The following is a 22,178-nucleotide window of genomic DNA, read 5'->3' on the forward strand; positions in this document are numbered from 1 at the left end:
AAGAACAGTAACTAATGCTGGAGGTTTTTCACTATGGGATATTTATTTATTTATTTATTTTATTTTTATTTTAAGCACTCCAATCTCACTGGCCATTTTTACCCATTGGAGCATCAATCCAGGAAGGGCGTCTCCAACCTCAGAGGTCTCCAGGACATACATGTTGTCCTAGGGTCCTTGCCTCCAGGAGACCCTGTGGAGGCCCAGCCCCAGCAATATGGGAATGCATAGAGAACTGGACACAGTGTCTTGCTGCCTCATCATCCAGCTAGTTCTGCCCTGGTCAAACCTGCCGAACTGAGGCCATGAGAAGGGAGGCTCAGCTGGTAATCCTTCCCTCACTCGTGCAGGAGGTGCTCTGAAAAGTTAAGACTGAGAGCTTTGGGGTACACACATCCAGGAAAGGAACTACAGGGAGAAAATAAAGTTTAATATTAAAATACATCTGTGCTTGTATACCTATGGGTGTCAGGCACCCATAGGTATGTGCAGGTTAGGCCACAGGTAAACAAGGGTTTAAGAATTGGACTGGGATGCTTTAACTGTTTTGAAGGTCTAGTCTTAAATCCCCAAGCAGCAAAAGTTTTGAGAATAAAAAATAGACGCTGAAACACAGTTGAAACTCAAGAACTGGAGGCAGGAGAGTTAGAGTACACATTATTGAGGTGCAAGGAAGGCTGTCTTTCGGTCCAGGAGGGAGAAAAAGCAGGGAAATAATAATCTCAGGTGATTTCTTACAATCACTATGTCCTCAGATCCTTCCAGAGGACACAGCCAAAGAGGTTATAAAAGTTATTATCTGAAGAGACACAGGAACAAGCAATATCCCTGGCACAATTGCTGCTTGTAATTATCTTGAAGCATTTCCTGGAAGAGTCATCATGCATGTTGCAGCATCTGCCTATTTCCCTGGTGTAACCACAGCAACACTTGCTTTTCTGCTCCGAGAGGCAAAGAACAGAAGGGAGTTGGGATAATAGCAGGGAGCGGAAATGCCAGGTGAAAGCTGCAGAATATGAAACTCTAGACTACATTAGTTTGTGTTTGGTAATTGGTTCTTCTTATGAAAAAAAAAAAAAAAAAAAAAAAAAGTTATCAGTTTGTGAGCATCTGAAATTAAAAAAGCCAAGAACAGCTTCTGTTTGCATCACCAGCAGATGTTTTGGTCTGCAGAAGACGGCTGCATGAAAGATAGCTGTGCTACGCTGCTCTCGTTGCCAGCCTCGGATGTGGATTGCAAAACTTAACAATCACAACCGATGATTAAAATTAAGGCAGAACTGAATAAAATACTGCTGTAAAAAATAATTAAAAACTCTATATCAGGTATCTGTTACATACAGGGGAAGGTTATTTTATTTTACTGCTTGCTGTTCATGTCAGAGTAGAAACCTGAATGCAGATTTCTGTTTTATTCTGCTCATTTTTGTTTGTTGGTACAGGAAGACTCATTTGTGTACATGCAACAAACTCATAAACATATATTCCCACACAAACTCATGTAATATGCTGAATTTCCATGCATAAAATGTGCAAAGGGAAAAAAAAAAAAAAAAAAAAAAAGTGCAAATGTGTGGAAAAGGAGCTTGGGGAAGGGAGGGAAGGGCACACTGAAGCCCACTAGAGGTGACCAGTGCCTCTTGTCTCAGCTACTAAGCAAGCAATGCCACAGAAAACAGCCAGTCCCCAGTCAGGGAGTCCATGCAGGGCTTTGTTTCCCTTTGACAAAGGAAAAAGATGTGCCTAAAAAGTTAATAAGCTGCGAGAAAGAAAAGACTTTTATATTTAGCCCTTGCTGACACGCGTATTCTTTCATTCACATGAGTAAAATCAGAGCCAAAACTGCTGCGTAAATCCACTGCTCTTGCTGTACACAGAGCAAGGAACAAATAAAGCTGCACACACTTCTGCATCTTCACAGGGCTGTGGGTGTCAAAGTCAGCACAAATATTTCTTCTCTTCCAGCCCCAAAACCATGCCCTCACCATTTTGTGTGGCAAGCCTCTCTTCTAACAGTCTTGGAACCCACATGTCCTTATCTCTGCCTTCCTCCTGCTAGAAAACATGGGTTCCACAGAGTAAAGGAACCAAAAGGAAACAAACAAAAGCACTTGGCCTGCTATATGCTGGTGGATTTTTGCAGGGACTTCACTACAAGTGGGTATACCCATGAGCAAAGGTGTTTTATTAAGTTTTATTCAGTGTGTAGACACTGAAAAGGTGGTGAGAATCACGAGTGGTTTGTGTTTGGGGAAGGCCATGGGTACCCCGACCCATCACACTACATCACATCAAACCTGTGCTGTGAGCACCAGCTTCTTCAAGAGCTCCCTGTAACTTTATAGGATGGCCCTAATTAGGCCTCCTTACATATCCCTAAATACTCCTTCTTACAGTGGAGCCCTAAAGCAGAAATATCCTTTTTGAGCCCCAGTCCAGGCTCCCAACCACATTCCTTGAGGCAGGGCAGTGACGTGGGCCCATAAGTAAAAGTGTACATTTGTAAAAAAACAGACTGAACAATGCCCCAGCCTGACATGAACAGCTCCTTTTGGGAGCATTTAGGGTGCAGCAGCTCAACCACAGTGTGCAGAAATAGCCAACGTGCTTATTTTGTCAGAAAATAGCTGTGGTCTACACCATTGCAGTAAAGCTCATTCCCTTGCCCAAGGAAAGCATCACAATATGGTGAAAATAAAGAAAACCACAAAACCAGAAAACCAGTCAATAATTTTCTCATCAGAACCTCAATATATCTGTATAGAGTGGTTAGAAATGGGTCTCAGTGAGTACAGTAGGAAAGTGATAAAGATAAGAAATATTTAGCAACATTCTTAGTACCTTCTTCAGCTGGCTGGATAACTCAGATACCTCCCCACACCCCAGCTCTACTAAAAAAAAAAAAAAAAAAAAAAAAAGGAGAGACATGAAGCTTTAAGACTAATTGAACCAATAATCAAAGGCTGTCTCTAATTCCTGGACTAGGAGGTCAATTACTGAAATAAATTTGACAGCGGATAGATGGTAACAGTGTGCAATTACCATTTAAAGACTTGATAATTATGGCAAGAATTAGTCTGTATTTTCAACTGCAGAAAAATCCATCAGTTTTTAGTGGTTATTATCATGATTATAAGAAGAAATGGCTCAGCTATGTCTTGTCAAACTGACAGAAACCTGAAAATACAATGGATGCTGATAACAGGCTGATGAAATGAGCTGGTTGAGTTTAAAGTTTCTTTTCCTAAAGTGGAAACTTAAATTGCAGATGTGAGAAAATTTTAATGTTCAGACCATTTGGCAGGGAGGGATGTAGACAAATTTACACTCATAAATAATAGGATTGAGAAATGCATATTTTTATGAGCTTTGCCAAAATTAGTCAGAACATGTGCTGCTCATTCAGAGAAACTCTCAATTTTGAGAGCCAGAACCACAGCCAAAGTCCTCCCTGTTTGAAGAATTCATGAAGAATTCAATTCTTCCATTCCCCTCTGCTTTTTGAGCCTTTAGGCTGTGCTCTCAGTGCTCCCCAAGTTTGGTGATTAGGTGTGGTTTTTGGTCACTTTTTTTTTTTTTTTTTTTTTTTAATCTGGAATCTAAGCATTTCTTAGTTATTTCTCCTCCCTTCTTTTTCTTTCTTTCTTTCTTTTTTTTAATTTAAAAAATAAAAATTAAAAAAAAAAAAAAAAAAAAAAGTTGAGCCATGGCACTGGCTTTGAGCATGTCAGAAACATTGCCTAGGTCTTACTGAATAACATTTCAAACCTGCAGAGCTCATGAATTTCGGGTGAAAAGGGCCGATGAGTGGGGCTGGTGGTATTTCACCACAGGGATGAATGAACGCTGCTGAATTTCAAGCTCGTTAACAGATGGTAAAAGTCCAAAAGTAATGACATTTTATTGTACTATTGAGGACAGAATATAAGATTTTAAAATTAGAAATTATGCTCTGCACTCAAAATAACACCAATAATGGCAAATTAGTATTAAAAGCAAAACACCAAAGCCAAGCACGGTGGTCCTGTATCATCTCCTCGAGCCTGTGCTGAGGAAGTGCAGGCTGAGTGCCACAGGGGCAGCAGGGCTGGGACCTGCAGCCCAGGCTTCTGGCGGTGACAGCCGCCACTTTGTTCTCCCTCCAGTGAAGCACATGATTGTAAGACTTTTTCTCTCCATTATGTTATTGGGAAAAGTATAAATCTCATTATTGCAGAATATGAATAATAATGGAAGTGTGGAATGTCCTTGATACCTTCCTGAAAGGTGAATGCTTGTTAGCACGGTCCTGCTGGTTCCTGCATCTACATTGAAGATATTCACGAGTTTTTGCAGATGAGGAAAGCATTAGAAAAGTCCTGAAACCTTTCTGCTAAAGTGAAATAGCTAAACGCAAGAGAAAGAGAGAAGGAAAGAAAGGGAGAGAGAGAGAGAGACATAGAGACAGAGAGAGACGAGCATTTCTCTCCCTGATAAATATTCTCAGGATAGTATAGAAAACACCCCAGGGTTAGAAGGCAGTGAGCAATTCTTGTCTCACACTTGAGCACAGACTAGATCTTTCAGATTTCTGCTAAGGAGCATTTTTTTTCTTTTTTTCTTTTTTTTTTTTTTTTTTAATTGATTTGGTAGCAACATCAGCTGTCACAGATTTGTCTGATGACTTTTAATGAGTTCTCAATAGCAGTGGTTTTACTGTTTTGGGTGTAGGATAGGTGTAACGCTGCTTAGTTAACTTTTGTCCATGGACAGGCAGCATAGAAATAAAGAAATCATATTTTTCTGAATATCATGAGAAAAAAAAAAAAAAACAAACACACACACAAAGGCGAGATAACCATTTTAAGACTCAGCAGCAAAAGAATTACAGATATTTTAAGCTTTTTCTAATTTCCTCGGCAAAATAAATAATAAGTCATAAATTTATATAAAATAAATACACTTAGATTTTAGACTTTTAGCATAATTGGGGATTTCCACGTAGGAAGAGAAGGAAAGAGAGGGAATTACCAGGTTTAAGTGTATATTAATACTGATAATGTTATTCTTGAAGGTATTTCACTTGCCATTTGGGTTAACGCTGTGTGTGCTTAGGGGGTTATGTGATGTTACTGACACAACCAGAGTATATAATGCATTATATAAGTGCTACCGCTATAAAGAATGATAGTTCGGTCCAGGAAAATATTGTGCCATGAAATGAATAAGCCACTTGGACTCAAGGTGCCAGCAGCTCAGGTTCTGCCCTGCTTTGGTGTGGGGCAGGCCAGACTGTCTGTCTGTCTGCCTGCAGCCACACAAACCCACCACAAGCTGCAGAGGCTATGGATGGAGACTGGCAAATAAATATTATCCAAAAAAAACCATCACCAAACCACCACCACCACACACACAAAACCAAAACAAACCTGCTGATTGCAGCTAAGGTTTTTTGAAGATTACATCAAGTCAAACTTTTATTAGCAAAGTTGAATTTCATGTAAAATGAAAATATCTTTTAAAACCATACGTGCACGTATGCATGATACAAACAGCCACTACAGTACAACACGTTTCTCTAAACTTTAATAAATGCACACTAACATTTAGCTCAAAAAGGAACATTAATGGCGACACCACATTTGCTTTGATCTTTTCTCATGAAATTACAAAGTATCTTGTTTAAAGTAAAAATAATAATAAAAAAAGATGAAACAGACAGTATGCTTTGGCTCAAACCCACGCATTGTTTCCTGCATGACAGCTGAACAAACCAGTGCAGATCACAAAACTCGCTTGCTTCATTGTGTAGTTGAAATTTTTAGGTGAAAGATACAGAGCTGCAATGTAAACATGTACTGGTACTCCAACATTGTTGTACACCTTACTCTGAAACACTACACATTTAAAGAGATGCAGCTGAGGGCTTGATCCGTTGTCAAAGAAAGGAAATATTCTTGCAGTGAAGAACTATCTTTACTTATTTATTTTACTGTCTGTTAATAAACAGACATTTACTGTCTGTTCTTTCAGGTACTTGAACTAATCTAGACTTACCACTCACCTGCAATATAACAGCTATAAAAAGTTATGATGAGATTTCCATTCAGAAGTGTCAAAAGATCAGTGAATGTCACTCTAATTTTAGTTTACAAAACTACATGTGGAATTACCGTAAAAACAAACAAATAAAAAACACCCAAACAACCTTTGTATAGAAAGATTGTGCTAATATTTGTTTTCATTTCAAAAAGAATATTGGCCTGAAAAGTTTTATTAAAACCATTTATGCATTGGATCTGACCCATTAAGTCAATGGAAGCAGCAGAGAAAAGAGCTACTCATTAAAATTTGTATAATAAGAACATAACAGAACAGAAAACATTAAATGATATGCTATTTAAATCCATTTTAACTTGCATTACAGACATTTTTATATTGCTACACATACAAATATTTTAATCCATAGAGAAAAGCCATTTTCTGTTTTGATTTTTAATCTTGCTCTTGCTATGGATCCAGCCCCAGATGAGGTTTGATGCTCAGCCCCATATGTCTCTGCTGAAGAGTGGCACAGAAATACCACAGCAGAAGTGGCACAGCAGAACCAAATGTAACCAAGTGAACACCTATGGAACCAGGGAATTAATAATTACCTATCTGACATGGTCTACAGGTTCACACACTGGCCATGGCTGACTTAAATATACCTGGCCAGAGCAAAAATATGATATTCGATTAACAGACTATTTTGGAACAGCTGTACAGCTGGTGGCACTTTTCATTCAACCTGCATGGCCACATTTTCTCTCACCTGTAACAACGTGCCCTGGACAAAAATTGAACCCATCTCCTGGCAATCACAGAAATCTGCTTGGGAAGGTGTAAGCTTGTTCTGGTATTTTACTTCTGAAAACAAATCTCTAAAAATCCCTTTGTATCCTACACTTTCCAAAATACGCTGTGTGAGTGGTGTCCTTACAATATAAAATAAAATGACAATAGAGAAGAAAAAAAAAAAAAAAAAAAGGAAGAAAAAAAAAAAGTAAATGGAAAAGAAATGACTGGAAAAGAGAAAAACGTTCCTGTGAGTTCGACTCCCTGGGAGTTTCAGCCATTTGGTTAATATTCATTGGGCATATTCCTCAAAAGTCAGCGCACACTGCACAAATTCCATTGCACATCTTTTTGTCACTGTATGATTTTTAGGCCCTGAGGCATAATGAAACACTAACATTAAGATTTAAGGATCTGAATTAAAATTTTAATAGAAAAAGCACTCATACCAGCACAGATGAGTAGCACATCACAGGAATGTCATAAACATCTCTTAGCAGCAACAGAGCAAGTGATAGCACAGGGGATTTATTCATTCTTCGATAATTTGACACTCGCTAATATGATTTGAAATTTGTGTCTGTTTAACATAGGTGTTTTCTGGGACAATGAGGCTGGTTGATCTGCATCAACCCGAGTACAAGAAAACACAACCATGACTGCTGATGGGTTGCATCCAGCCTTGCGCTGAGGAGGGTCCTGGGTGAGGACCCCACGGGTGGGAAAGCTCTGTTTGTTTCAGCCCTTCCCGAGCACTGCACAGGGAAGCATGTGAAAACATGGGGGGAGCCTGCCCTAATTTTATTCCTTGACTGTCCCTTGAACATCTTTCACTAATGACACTCTCTCAGTGCCCCTCCAGGAAATGCCAAGGGATTTTGTAAGCTTATGCAGGCTAGGGAAGGTGAGGCTAAGGAAGGTGAGGAGCAATGTGAGATGGAGATGAATCCTTGGTATGTGCAGACTGGTGTTTTAGGATCTATTTCTCCAAGGACTGGAGAAAGCTGCAAGTGGCCCCGCTTTCACCCCTAGAGATCTCCAGTGGCTGGGAGATAGAAGATTTGGGGATTCACTTTAAAATTTACACTTTAAAATTCACTTTTAAAATTTTTAAGTATCAGCAGAAATATCTCAATTTGAAACACAAAACATTTAAATGAAAATGACTGAGGAAACAAAACAATGGCAGTACATTGCAGCAGCTTGCACTAGTGCAGGTGATTCCTGGAGGAAATACCTTAAAACAAGAAGAAGCTTGTAACAGAGGCTGTCACAAGCCTCATCACCTCTTAGGCTTCATCCGGGTTGGGCTACAGCAGACCAGATGAAGACAAAGATGCTGGTGGAAAACGTCTCTGTTGACAAGATACCAGTTTTCACATTTCTCTAGTTATGCCCTCCATTCTTTACAAATGAAGATTTATTTATTTATTTATTAAATGAAGATGACTTTGGGCTTCCTCAGCATTTGGACTGAGTGAAACACAGAAATAAGAACTTTATAAATAATAAAAAAATAATAATGAATGACTCAGTCAAGTCCTTCACTTTTCAGGGGTCATGGACATGGAGTGAAACTGTTTTGGATTCAGGGTAGATTCCTGCTCATCCTGCCATGCTCAAACAGTTAGGGTTTAGGGTGTTTTTTGTTTGTTTGCTTTTGTTTTGAGATGGCTGTTTGGGGTTTGCTTTTTCAAAACAGAGGCTGCAGGAAAGGTCCTTATGAGAAAAAAAAAAAAAAAGAAAAGAAAAAAAAAAAAGAGTAATATATTCAAAGTACTGAGCACCAAAGACCCCTTCCTATGTTCAGAAATCACTGAGCACATCTGACAGTCCAGCTGCCCAGTGAGGATCCCACATGCGTGGTTAGCTGCCTGTGGTCCACAGCCTTTCCTCTGCCAGCCAAGTACATTTCTTTGTGCGACTAACAGAGCTTTAGTTGTCGGCATTACCTGTAAACCCATAACCATGTGAGTAATCCTTGCTTCCTCTCTTTCTTCCATTGAAGTAATGGAGACCATGAAGGAGCCATCAGGGATATTTCCCTAATTAATACCATGACATAAAATGGCTTTTAGGACCTCCTAGAGTAAGTTTTTAAAAAATATTTAACTTGAAGTTATGGTCACTTTTAAGTTCAAAAAAAAATGAAACAATATTAACACTCAACTCAAATAAGCATATTTCAAAATACAAATCTTTTTAAAGAAAATCAGGAGATTCCAATAGAAAAAGACCAAAAATATGTGCTGTACAGCTTTGCTGAGTTAGTAGTGGAAAGGACTGGAAAAGAACAGAACCAGATTTAAACCAGCATTCAGTAAACAAAATATAAAAGAAACTATGCCATAATATTTTCTCTTTGCTTTTGTCTTTGTTTATTTAACAATGATCTGGTGAAAATAAACGATCTCTCAAAAAAGCCAGGTAGATTCATTTTATGGGACCCTAAAAGGAAGTAAAATTTATGACTGGTATACACACAACTCTGTCAAAAACTAGTTTTGCTGGCTGAAACTCATACTGAGAAGCAATTCTATTCCTACACAGCTATACAGACCCATGCTAGCAACATGTCTCATTTCAAAATAAAACAAGGCTAATTTTCACTTGTGTCAATATTAATATCATCTGTACAACGTCTCCATGAAATGTATGCTAGCACACAAATATACAGATATGAGACGGACAAAAAGCGCTTTGCTTAGAAACACAGCTTGCAGAGACTGAGGAAAATAAAATAAAATTATTTCCAATGATGGTGGATGGGAACCCTGTTTCGCCTTGCCACAGGAAAGTTACTGCAGCTTAACTTATTTAAGGAAATAGTGCCAGCTACTGGACAGATTTATCCACAAGGCCAGAGCTTCATCTTTTCAGAGCATATTTTCTGTGGATAAAGTTGCATTTCAAAGTACTGATAATTGCAGTCAACTGTAACCACTAAAATAATTTTAGAATATCAAAAGCAAAGGAGTTTATGTATTTATGAAAAAAAATATAATATATAGAATATATTTCTTAAGTAGTTTAAAATATCATTTTTCTCATTAGGATGCACTATGTCACTTTGCAGAGTAACCTGTCTTTTTGTTCACTTTCCTTGTTCTGTTCTGACCTCAGTAATGCTGAGGTCACGAGGGAATTGTATGTATAAATGTATGTACAAAGTGACAACAGCCAAACAAGAAAAAAAATATGCTATACAGAGAAACATATTCCAAACCTAAGAAACATGGCAAAGCAGTTAACTATACATATGTAACACTGAGAAATTCCATTTTGGTAGGACTGAGTGATACACTTTGTATAATAAAGAATGTTTTGTTGTGTTTCTATTAGAATAAAACACCTGAAAATTAGGATGGAAAAGTCTCAAAAATCATCTCTTAGTGGCAGTGACTTTTTTTTCTATTACCTGGATATCAGGTTCCTGACTGTCTCAACTGGTAACCTGCTTCCAATTGCTTGTGGTAACTGTGGAGTACTAATCAAGATAAATAGCACAATTAAACATGAATCTTCTCACTAGTATTTTACGCGTGCAGAGGAAAAGTTGCCGTAGAGCTCCCAGTGCTTTCGACTGATCCTTTTTCCTTAGATCCAGAATAAGCTCCAATAAATGAACCATCTTCATTGAACATCCCGTGCTCCCCTTCTCCATAATCTACCAGACTATCAGCACTTTCGGTGGCTTTAATGTCCCCGTTAATTGACCGGAGGCTGCCTTTCAGCGGCTTTTCATCGCTGTCACTACAAAACAAAGAAATGCCTTTCCAAAAATCTAGCCTTTGATTGCATGCATGGAAACTGCTCTTCTACTGTGAAAACAGGAGGGAAGAGCAAAGGAACATTTCTCTGTGGGTTGTATATTGAGAACAACATGAACATGAGTTCTGCTTGGTGCAGTGGATATCAGCCAGTTCATCTACACTGACCTATTGTATGGCTGAATTTCCCATGGGTACAATGGTCTGATTATCAGAATTAATAACATATTAATCTGCTCATATATCATATTTGTTCAATGACTTTTTTTTTTTTTGGGAAATGGACAAACCATCAAAACTAAGAAAAAAAAAAATAAAAAGAGGAAATTACATTATCTATTCATCCTAATAGCAACATAGAAGAATAACCAAAGCAGCCTAACCTCTCCTGACTGAACATGACATTTGGTTGACCTTTACTTATCTCTAAAGAATTGAGAAAACGCTTTCAGCTAAAGGCCATTTTTAACTTCCTGTTAAAAGGAAGTTAAAATTTTGCAGTGCCTTGGCTCACTCAATAAAAAATGATGGTGAAACCCATCTTAACTGTAGAGAGAGGTCTTGTGGCCATACATATGGCCATAGGTGTCTCCCACGTCACTGTTCTTCATGTTTACCATCTCCCATGAGGTGCCTCCAGCAGCTTTGGCTGTAACTGATTTCTCTGTGAATTGAAGCTGGTTCCAATCAGCCCACCACTGCTTGTATGGCTGCAGCATCCTGCACATCCTGCAGGCTGCTCACTCACATGGCTAAAGTCTGCCCCGCCTCTGAAGCTGGACAGGGGCTGAGGGTAAAGGAAACATTCCAGATGTTTATGCATATTCTAAACGTGTTTTCAGCTCTCAAAAATAATCATACACAAAGGGGGGGGGGGGGGGGGAAGGTAGATTAAAAGAGTATTAAAAAAAAAAAAATAGGGCTCTGAACCAGGTACATAATTACTCAGGAACTGTTCTTGCTAACGCCAATTCAGAGTGAAAGCTTTGGTAACATTATATGAGGAAAGACAGAGAAATGCACCTGAACTTTACCTCTTCAGCAGATAATCAACTACATGTATAATCTATACAGTAAAAATATTTGCTACTTTTCTGTACATGGCATTTCTATTTATAAAAAAAAAGACAAGTTTGGACTTTGAGGGGAAAGGACAGGGGGTTAAAGTTATTAACCTCAGGACTTTCTTACCTTTCTAAATATTTGTCCCATTAGAAAGCATTAAAAATTAAATAAAGATGAAATTATGCAGAAAAAAAAAGCCTATTCCAGTACAAATAATGTAGTATATATAACTGGGATTTCACCAGAAATTTTATGTCTTTAAGGCCAGCATGGCTCTTATATCAATGCTTTTTTCTTCATACCACACTTACATGATATTGCAAGTTTTAGATATTTTAAAGCAGACAAAGTGATTATTTCAGTTCTCCTACAGAAACTTCTGTAGTGAGGTGTTTTATTTTGTTTGCTCATTTGTTTGTTTTTGTCATCTCTTACAGTATTTCAAACTTTTATTTGTTTTGTTCCACAAAATGAACATCCCCCATGTTACGTGATGAGGCATGACTGGCTTTCAGAAGTCCACTGAAGACATAGAATTCTTTCTATTGACTTCAGTGGACATCAACGCAGGATGCCCAAATTATCAAATATATTTACATTATTCATACAATGCTAAATAATAATAATAAAAAATGAAAAATGACCACTGATACATCAACATTTACTTATATCTCAACCTGGGGGGATTTAAGTATACTGGATATACCTGTATATCCCTACTATTATCCGCTCCTGTCAGGTTTGCTTTGAAAATGAAAAATAGAGTTACTTGCATGCTAGAAAAAATGTCCTAAATAAAGATGACATCTGAAAACAAACAAAAGCCCAACAAACAGAAACGCTTGTTAAAGCAGGTCCTATTTACCTATATTCCCCAAAGATTTCATCTTTTATTGATTGAGCTTCGGGATCTGGATGCAAATCTTCTTTTTCTTTCACTGTACAAATAAAATAAAGCACAGATCTGTATGCCGTGTTCCGTTGTGGACTTTTTGTTTTGCAGGCACAATGGGAAAACCACCTGCCATTACCTACAGCCTAAACCTGAGGGCACCATCTCGCCCTATGTGTCTGACAGTACCCAACAAGCATGCTTCCACTGAGAGCTTGGTGCCTCCACTGAATTGTTAAGAAAGCTGGCAAGTGCTTACACATAAATCCTTACTCGTCACTTTGAAAGCTGAAGAATTATGATTAGCAAAACATCCTGTTGTTCAGCAGTTTGGCTGCACATGGAAGTTATGGCAGTAGTTAAGCAGCATTTATCAGGCTGAAGTGTGCACATGTCCCAGCCAAGGGAGGCTCAGAAGTGCAGCTGGTGAAAAGCCTCTATGGGTGGATTAAGCACTGAAAGATTCAAAAAGCAATATCGAGGGTCTGAGCTAGATCTCTGACCAGCACACAGCACTGTCTCACCCAGAGAGCATGGTTTCACTTCTATTCATTAAAATCCATTCTGTGGATATTTATCAAAAGCTACAAAACCTAATTGGATGTTTTTGCTTGTGGCTTTGCAGTCTCTAGAGATAAAAGTCTGAAGAATGCTTGTTGTTAACATGCGAACATAGCGGAAGGACAATAAATTAATTTACCTGAATATTTTCCTCCTTTATTTCTTCTGACAAAGCAAATAGTTAGCAGCAGTAGGGTGAGTAAGGCAACGGCACACATCAGTCCAATAAACCACCCCTGGGTGGAAATCCCATCGTAAATGCCAGCATAGGCTTCATGAAACAGAAGAGGAGTTCAAAAAAAAAAAAACAAAACAAAAAACCAGACATCAATCAGAGGAAAATGGCAACACCTGCCATAAAATGAATACATAACATTTTCTTCACTGAATCATAATTGAATCAGACTATTGCTACTTATTGTGTTCAACTTAAAGAAATACAAGACAGAAATATGTCCAGAGCGTGACATTCTTAGACTTCAGGTGAATGTGCTGTCTACAGGGCACAATATAGACATTTTGGGAAGGTAATTGTGAGAGAGTATTTGACTCAAAGGATTAATGCCAAATAGGAAAGCTGAACAGAGAATTGTTAAGCCTCTCATGCAAAAGCAGTTTTGTGAAAGAAACAGAGTTAAAAGTGCACCTGATGCATGCAAAGCACTGGACTGGCACATTTAAAATGGGTTATATCACAGCAATACCCTTTCAATATCACATAGGAGGTAAAGCTATGTTTTGTAAGGGTTTGTAATTGTTCCAGGCCCTTGTGCTTCAGTTAAAGCACAGACTTGTTTACACTCCTATGGGACTCAATTGCAAGAGTCAACTTTAAAACCACAGGACATAACGATGCAATAATGTCTTTGGTACACTTCCACTGCACAATGTCACATGAAACGTCAACATTTACTGACATTCAAAAGAAATCTTTGTCACCTTGAAGGGTTTCATTTCTCACCTCTCCCCCTTGTCTCAATTACATCTTCAAAAATGCTATTGTTATCAACCCAATTCTTAGTCACTAGACGAACTGTATATTCAGTTCCAGGCTCAAGTGCCTCAATGGGGTGAAACTTTTGGGTGGGGTTTACTGCTTCTGAAATCTTGCCGATCCCTTTACCTATGGAATGTACATATTCAAGTCATATTGATTAATTGAACTCATTAAACAAAAGGCCCGTGAAATACATAGTTATAAATAATGCAAGTAACACAAATATGACACATGAGGATTTTTAACGTTTATCATCAGATAATCTGATTTTCAAAAACAGAGAATAAACTAAAAAAACATTCTCCCTATTTGATTTTTAATATTCTATCAGATAAAACAAACAGCAGACTGAAATAATCCTGATGTTTATGAAGGGTTTTGTACATTTCCCAGGATGAAAGTTAATATTGATGGGGGATTATGGATCTGCTTTAACTAATGCGTGCTTAAAAAATTACAACTTGAAAAATGGGCTGCTTCGTATAGATAATCTGGGGTTTGATGCTTCTCCCATTGAACGGAACTCAGCAGGGAAGCACAGACAGCTTGTTATCTGGAAATGGATTCTTATATGTCTCATAAAAAAAATTAACATTGGGATTTGTAACTCATTTCTCCCCTGACAGTGATTTTCCATGTCCTTTTAAAGTCCACAATGCCCACAATGCACTGTTTTAGATACAATGGAAGCTTTCTTTTAAATCAACATTTAGGTATTTAAATGTTCTTGATGAGTTTAATATTTGATTAAGAGGTAAAAGGGAATTTCCAATAGGTCTCATTTTAGAGCCTCTTTACTTGCAAAAGGCCTACTGTAACTTTAGTCTGCATTAAGATCACAGAGTATTAAATATACCTTTTAAAAATATCATTTGTGGGTAACAGAAAGAGGACTTCTCTGAACATGAGCACTCACTGTGTGAACACCGCAAACAGTCAATTCAGCCAGGCACATTTGGACTTGTGTGTTCACATGGGGAATCTCTGTAGTTAACCAATGGGCACAACATGTGTGCTCACCCTCAATTTTAGAAAACAAAATTTGGAAGCTACCACTAGTAAGGATAGCTCTTTAATTGCATTCAGTTGCCTAATTTACGTGATTTATCTGGCCATCCTTTCGAAGTCTTTTAAGTTAAGGATTGAGCCCACGGTATAATTTGGAAACTACTTGACCAATTAGCACTGAAAGTATAATGATGCTCATTAATACTTAAGCTAGAAAACAAGCAAAGCAAGAAGCTTTGAGAGATTAGGGCTTAGTTGACAGCTGAAGAAAAAAATAAAATAAAATAAGATTAAGACCAATGTAAGCACAATCAAAGAAGCAGTTCAAGAAGTTTTCCAAGACAAGTGTACATGTATTGCAATAAGCAGTTAAATTAGTAGACCATTGGAACCCACAGGGAACACATACAGCTGAAAAACTGCTGATAGTGAAGCAAAGCAAATTAGCATAAATTAATCCATCAACTGGTAGTTTTTGCTAAGTGAAGTATATGAAATTCAGACATAAGTTTTAATCAAACTACAAATTAAGCAACAGGATACCACAGGTACATTTTAATTCCATGTTCTAAAATCAAGACATCACAAAAATACATTTAATGTAAACAGTATCCATAAAGTAATAAGAATTGATGTGAACTTAAAACCCATTGTGCATTACACACCATGTAACACATATGCATGCCAAGCAGAAATGATAATCACATATTCCAATCTGCAAACAGCATAGGTCTCCTTGGGGTCACTGAATTCCTAGGAAGCAAAATGTTCAACCTAGAGCTCAATGGTATACCACAGCTGTGATTCATGGGCATTTTGTTACACCACTCTCATAAGTCCACATATCCCGTCTATTTGTTCCCCTCCCTCTCCGGGGAAATGGGGATGTCCTTAAGACTGTCCAGTGATAAGCAATTACGTGATTTTTTTTTTTTTTTTTTTTCCTCACACGCTTTCTTTCTGGTCTGTGTTAAACAATCAATTTGGCACCTAAAGAAGAGAAAGCATTGCTAATTGGGACATGTGTGGTAGTTGGAATAGAAAAAAAAAAACAAAAAAAAAAAAAACAAACAAACAGTGTACCACCCTGAAAAATAAGGAAATGCTCAACACACAGAAAGGTCAGTGAGCTGCAGAAATTAGCTTCAGAAAATTGAAAGCAGTTGGGTTAGGTTTTTAATCTACAATAGGGGAGAAGCATTAATAATAAAGGCATATCACCAGCACTTCTCATCCTCCCCCACTATTTATCAACCATACCATGGGACTTGCATGAACATTAAACACTGAACTGCAATTTTACAATATTCCTACTGGGCTTTGAGATTTATGAGAGCAACAGAACACACTTTTTTTTTTTTTTTTTTTTTTTATAGAAGCTTATGGTATAAAGGGAAAAACAATATAAACTGCCCCCAAAGACTTACAAGTCTGCTAGTTCTCCAAAAGTTAGCACACCCATTATAAAACATGCTTAACTAAAAAAGCTGGCAGTCTAACAGCTAAATACTAATTGTGGGCAACATCCTAATTTATAACCATACCTTTCTAAATACATCTGCTGCAATAAATGGGAAGATGAACTTTCATTAGTTTTTCCCTACTGCCTGGCTATTAAAAGTGTATAAATACGCACCACAAGTATCCTTCATCTTCTGTGCTTTTTTAGTACAGGAAGTAATTCATGCTAAATTGGGAATATTTTAAACTGTAGATTAGCAAACCTGCTGTGTGTAAAATTTATTGAGAAGAATTTATAGGTGAGGTTACTGAGCTAGCGATCAACTGTTTGTAGGAGAGATCTGAGCTCAGACAAGAAGAAAGGTTATAGTTTGTTTCATCTCTTGCTGCGTCTCTTTTGCACTGGCTGCACTGAGGAAGGCTGCTAACAGAGAAGAAAGGAAGGCATAATACATAGCCAAGGCATAAAGTTAACTGCAAATTTGCTTAAAGTACTCAGAGACTGATATATTTAGCATATTATATTTCATATGTTTATTTTTAGGCATATTAGACATCAAGCTCACAGTGAGAGGGTTTTGAAGTAGTGACATATCACACCCTCCTCCTCCCTGTGCAGCAGGTGCCCCAGCTGCAGCAGAGGCAGCAGAACAGTGAGGCACAAATGGTAGAAAAGGAAACTTGTGAGCAAAAGTTCGAGTTCTCTTCATTGTGACAAAACAGGGTATGTTTTCTCCCAGGATCTGGGGCTTTGGTGGTAACAACGCCAGTGGTTACACATGGCTAAATCAGTTACATTTTTCCTCTTTAGCTGTGCTGGTGGCAAAAGAGAACTAAAACCATGTTTTGTTACAAATAGTTGCTTTCCTCATCTTACAATGTGTGCTGAAGTTTAGTACTTCTTGTTAAGATTTTAAAAACCCTGGGGGAGTTAAGTACCAATTGCCATTGATATAAAATGAAACTGGTGAACTTCCATTCCGTGGCTTCTCTGCAAAATAAAGCCACAGTTGTGCAGCTTCCTCTGGATGAAATTTTCATTAAAGCTTGCAATTTTGGACACACAGTAATCATTGTCAACATGTAATGCATATTTAGTAATCCTTCAGAAACACTGGTAGCTCTAGATAAAAGGAAGCTTTGTGTTAAAAAAAAAAAAAAAAAAAAAGAAAAAGAAAAAGGACTGTTATATTAAATGATTTTTTTTTCATATACGTAAGAACATTATTTTGTGTTATACTTCTGAGAGGTAGTGATCATTGGGAAATCAACATTTTCAAGGGGAAAATTAATTAGTTTGTAGGTCATTTAAGAAATACTGACTGAAAATGAAAAATTAGAGATAAAACATTTTCTAAAGACAGAATACCTTCATCTTTGGAATGAAACCGAGATAAGTCCACAAAAATTAAACTATTATTTATTTTGCAGTACAATGCAAATACCCCTTTGCCCAGGTTCTTCATGATTGCCCACAGTATTTTGTCAAAAATAGATAAAGACCTTTGGTTGTATTATAACATTTCATGTGTGAGTAATTTTTAAATAAGTTTAAGATATTTCATAGGAAAGTGGTATTTCAGTTAAGGGAGTTTGCATTAGCTGCCAATGCACATGGTGTTTGGTTATGCAACAAGGATGCTATAAATGAAAGTTTTTCTATGGCTTACTTCTATTTCTCACTAATTCTGGTGGGTCTACATTTAACCTAGAGACAAATATTAAACTGCGGCTTTCCCCCATTAAATAATTACAGGGAGACAGCATCTTCTGACAGAGGCAGCACTGTGGTTTAGGGGGCTCTGCCTCTGCTGCCAGGCATGTGCAGGCTGCAGAGCTGCACTGTTCCATCCAGGAATGAAGGAAGAGAGATGTGAGCAGAAGTTTTTATTTCCCTATCGCACCCACTCCCTGACCTTTTCGTAAAGAGTTATTAACCAAAGGGACGTGTAACTCCTGATAAACAAGAGAGAGAATCTGAAAGGTTCATTCACAGAAGAAGATGCTGCGACTGTAGACAGACAGTAGAATTTACCCATTTATCTGCACAGGGATTTATAATTATTTAATTGGCAAATTTTTTTATTTATTTTTTTTTTAAACTAAATTCAGTCATTCTTGCTGTCACTGTCAGGAAACAGTTTGCATAGAAATTACACACTTGCAAAATTATTATTTAGAGCACAATAATTTTCCCCACTCAGACTTTTTTTTTTTAGTGGTGATGCATGCATACTCACATATGTTCATAAAAAAAAAAAAAAAAAAAAAAAGAAAGAAAAAAAATGAGAGCGATAGAAGTGTTGCAGATCAAGTATATCAATGATAAAATGTGAATGATTCCATTGCTCCTACTTTGACATCTCCACTTTCCTGGCAGAATGCATTGTGAAATTCTTCAATACCCCTGGCACAGCCTGCACAGGCCATACCGCAGCAGTGGAAGCTATTCAGAGTCTTAAAATGAACAATGAGAACTTTATGTTTTCATTACCAAAAGCGGGATGTACTGGATATGGAATCACTGAATCAAAACCCAAAGCAGCCTGGAGTCCTCTGTCATGGAGTTTCATTTCAGAGGGCACCACATTTTATATCTGTCATTTATGTGGGTCATTTTAAGTGATGAACTTTGACTTCTGAAATCGTTCCATTTTTTCAAAGAGAGAGATTGGTTTAATTTTGAGCAATCACCTTGCTTCCCATATCACAGTCTAAAAACCCAAGAAGGTCACTGAAAAGTGTTTTTTTTTTTTTTAACCTATCACATTTAGTTGAAAAATGTCCAAACAATTTACCCAGCAAATAATGACACAAAACTCTAATGGCATTTCAGTGACAGATGCAGTGTCCTAACTTAAGGTGGCTTGAGAACGAGCAAATTTGTGCAAGGGGCACACATTCATCACAGAACTGGACCCTTGCAGCTTTTGCTACTCTATTCTACATGTGTTCCACAAGAAGCAGTTGTTGCTTTTGCCAAAACAAAGTCTTAGGAAAGAAAAGAATGAGAGCAAAATGAATGGCACTGTTATTATCATTTTAAACATGTCATACAGGGATGTCAGAAATCTGACAAGGTTACTTAAAGAAATAACAGACTTTCAAGTTGCCAAAACACATCATTCTGACTGCCCAATGAAGGCCAGAAGAGGTACCTAAGAAAGTAAAATTATGTATTTTTAGCATGGGAAAAAAAAAAAAATAAAAAGAATCTTTTACTTTTTTTTACTGAAGAATGTTAAACCATGCTGCTTCTAATTCCTACCACCTTGTATATTACAGCACATCTGGAGTCTTCAGGGAAGAGCTGACTTGTACAGCAAGGACATTGCACATTGGGGAAGGAGCTGACTTGTACAGCAAGGAGGTACCAAACAGTCTGCAAGGATGCAGTGCCTCACCTAAAGTGAACAGTATGGTACAGGCAGCCTACTAAGCACAGCTTCTGTAAGAGGGAAGGGATGACTAGAAAACCTTACAACAAAGGCAAAGGGGATATATCACCAAAACAGGAGTTTTTAAGGACAAAGTCTGTAAAATCTACAGAGAAATACAATGATGTAATTTGGGACTTGGACATTCCCTGGGACGATTTTCCACACAAGTCTCACAGAAACAAGTAGGGAAACCCTGGCACAGATTTGTACACAGTGCTCCAGCCTGGGCAGGGCAATTTCCTTGTAATAATATCTGTGGGACTGCAGGTGGAAGGGGAAACCACTGCAGAGGGGAGGAAATGCCTGTGTGAGATGGGGAAAAGCCCTGGGGCTTTTCCTGCTCCAGCAGCTGAGGTCAGGCAGGACATTTCTCCTTCAGTTTATGCATCTGTTTAGAGAGGTGTGCATTCTGTAACTAGAAATGGAGCAGAGAAACATTTAGGGTAGCCTAAATTCAGCCAAAAGTGGATAAAAAAAATGGAACAAAACAGAATTTTTGTTCCACCAGTGTAGAAAGCAGCTACTATTTAATGACTGGATCCTAATCTGGGACCTCATAAGTTAAAGTACTTTGTACTTGTTTCTTTTCTACAGTTCCAGTCAACAAGGAGATTTTGCAGCTTGGAAGTCTGATAGGATATCGTGCAACAAGGACCATTTTTCTATTTTATATCAACATTGTTCCAGACTGTTATCATTGATAAAAATGATGAAGCCAGGACTCTTTTGCTTATCACATTCTCCTTCCCCACGGTAATTGCACAGCAATGGTTTCTTATTAATAGAAAGGACTTGTTCTTTGGTATTGTAGAGTTTTTAGACTTGCTGAGTACAGTATATTTTATTTCATTTCATCTGTATGAAAAAAATGAGCTATAATACAGTGCTTGTAGATTTTCCTTAAAATTGCCGATTGCCAATGTTTTAGGGTATGCTATAAGTGGCATAAAAATGTTTACTTCCAGTCTCCAATAAAATAATATATATAAAAAAACGATTAAATACCCTACAGTCATATTTACATTCATATGGATTTTCCATGTCACATCCCTAGTACTCTTGGGAGTCCCCCATTTTCACACAAGCACAGAATTTGTTTTTATAATATTGCTGAGGACAGATTTAGATCTTCAATTTTCTGTTCACAACTAAATGCAATAGACTGATCCTAGTATAGCTTACAGAGCTAATCAGAAGGGACAGAAACATCGTACTGTATGGGAAATAGAGCAGATAAGCTCAACTTTTCTGAAGAGCTGCATGGCTATATTAAAAACTTCATTGGTTGTTCTTACGGCCAGAAAAACAAATTTATTTCCTCTAATTCCAAAGAAAATGTCAAGCCTGGAATATTCTCAGTATTTTTTTTTCCGTTATTGTTAAAGCTTCTTCACATGAAAACATATTGCCCATTAACTTACTCCCTTGAGCCATTGTTAGTCCTTCTTCCGTGACCGGATTCCCGCAGCCCTTGGCTGTGCAGGCCTTGACATAGAACTTGTACTTGGTGCTGGCGCTGAGGCCCGAGAGCCTCCAGCTGAGCGTGGACCGGTTCGCCACACTGATGTCACTCAGAGGCCCGATTTCATGAGTTTCATTTACTGAAAGAGAAAGTGAGGTCAGATCTGGCAGCCAAAGCCTGCAAAGACTCACAGTGCCAAGGGTGCTCCTGCTAGGGAGGCATGCTGTGTCCCGTTGCAGGGGTGAAGCCTGGACGAGCACACTGCACCCTCCTGCTGAGCACCAAGATGGGATCTCTCCTGCCCATGCCAACCTCCCAGCTGCTCGGTGAGCTATCACTGATCTTAAAAAGCTCCCTGATTCTAGATATGCATACACTGAGTGGGAGGGAAGAATTACTGTCTCTTAGAACATTAATTATATATGAATTGCTTTTCACTTTGCTTCCAAACATCTGCAGACTTTCACCAGCAAGTTAACGGTGGTTGTTGTGCCTCATTGCAGCTGGCAGCAGCAGCAGGAGGGGCCGTAGCTCCCAAACTACCTTAATAGTTGGTCTGAAAGCAAGTCTTCTGTACACTCAGGACTTCAGATGTTACTCAATAACATGACTCAAGAGGCAATTACCTGCATTTCTGCTACCGAGCAGGGAGGAGGTACCTACAGACAAGATGTGAAAATCCTAACGAACACAGCCGAAGTGTTCT

General features: G+C 38.1%; 1 protein-coding gene across 5 annotated transcripts in view; it reads right to left on the reverse strand.

Moving 5' to 3' along the window:
* Positions 1 to 8,551: 8,551 nt before the first annotated feature.
* Positions 8,552 to 22,178, reverse strand: part of CHL1 (cell adhesion molecule L1 like) — a 123,508-nt gene continuing 109,881 nt past the window's right edge. For 4 of the 5 annotated variants that reach the window (XM_082768548.1, XM_082768550.1, XM_082768547.1 and 1 more), the window contains 4 exons: positions 21,432 to 21,611; positions 13,244 to 13,375; positions 12,517 to 12,589; positions 8,552 to 10,569 (listed from right to left, as the gene is read on the reverse strand). In XM_082768548.1, the coding sequence (XP_082624674.1) occupies positions 10,353 to 10,569; positions 12,517 to 12,589; positions 13,244 to 13,375; positions 21,432 to 21,611 (602 nt within the window). In that variant the 3' untranslated portion in view covers positions 8,552 to 10,352. The remainder of the gene's footprint in view (positions 10,570 to 12,516; positions 12,590 to 13,243; positions 13,376 to 21,431; positions 21,612 to 22,178) is intronic. The other variant, XM_082768551.1, reaches the window with a different exon arrangement.

The sequence above is a fragment of the Aythya marila genome (assembly GCF_965140915.1).
Source record: "Aythya marila genome assembly, chromosome: 10".
Classification (NCBI taxonomy): domain Eukaryota; kingdom Metazoa; phylum Chordata; class Aves; order Anseriformes; family Anatidae; genus Aythya; species Aythya marila.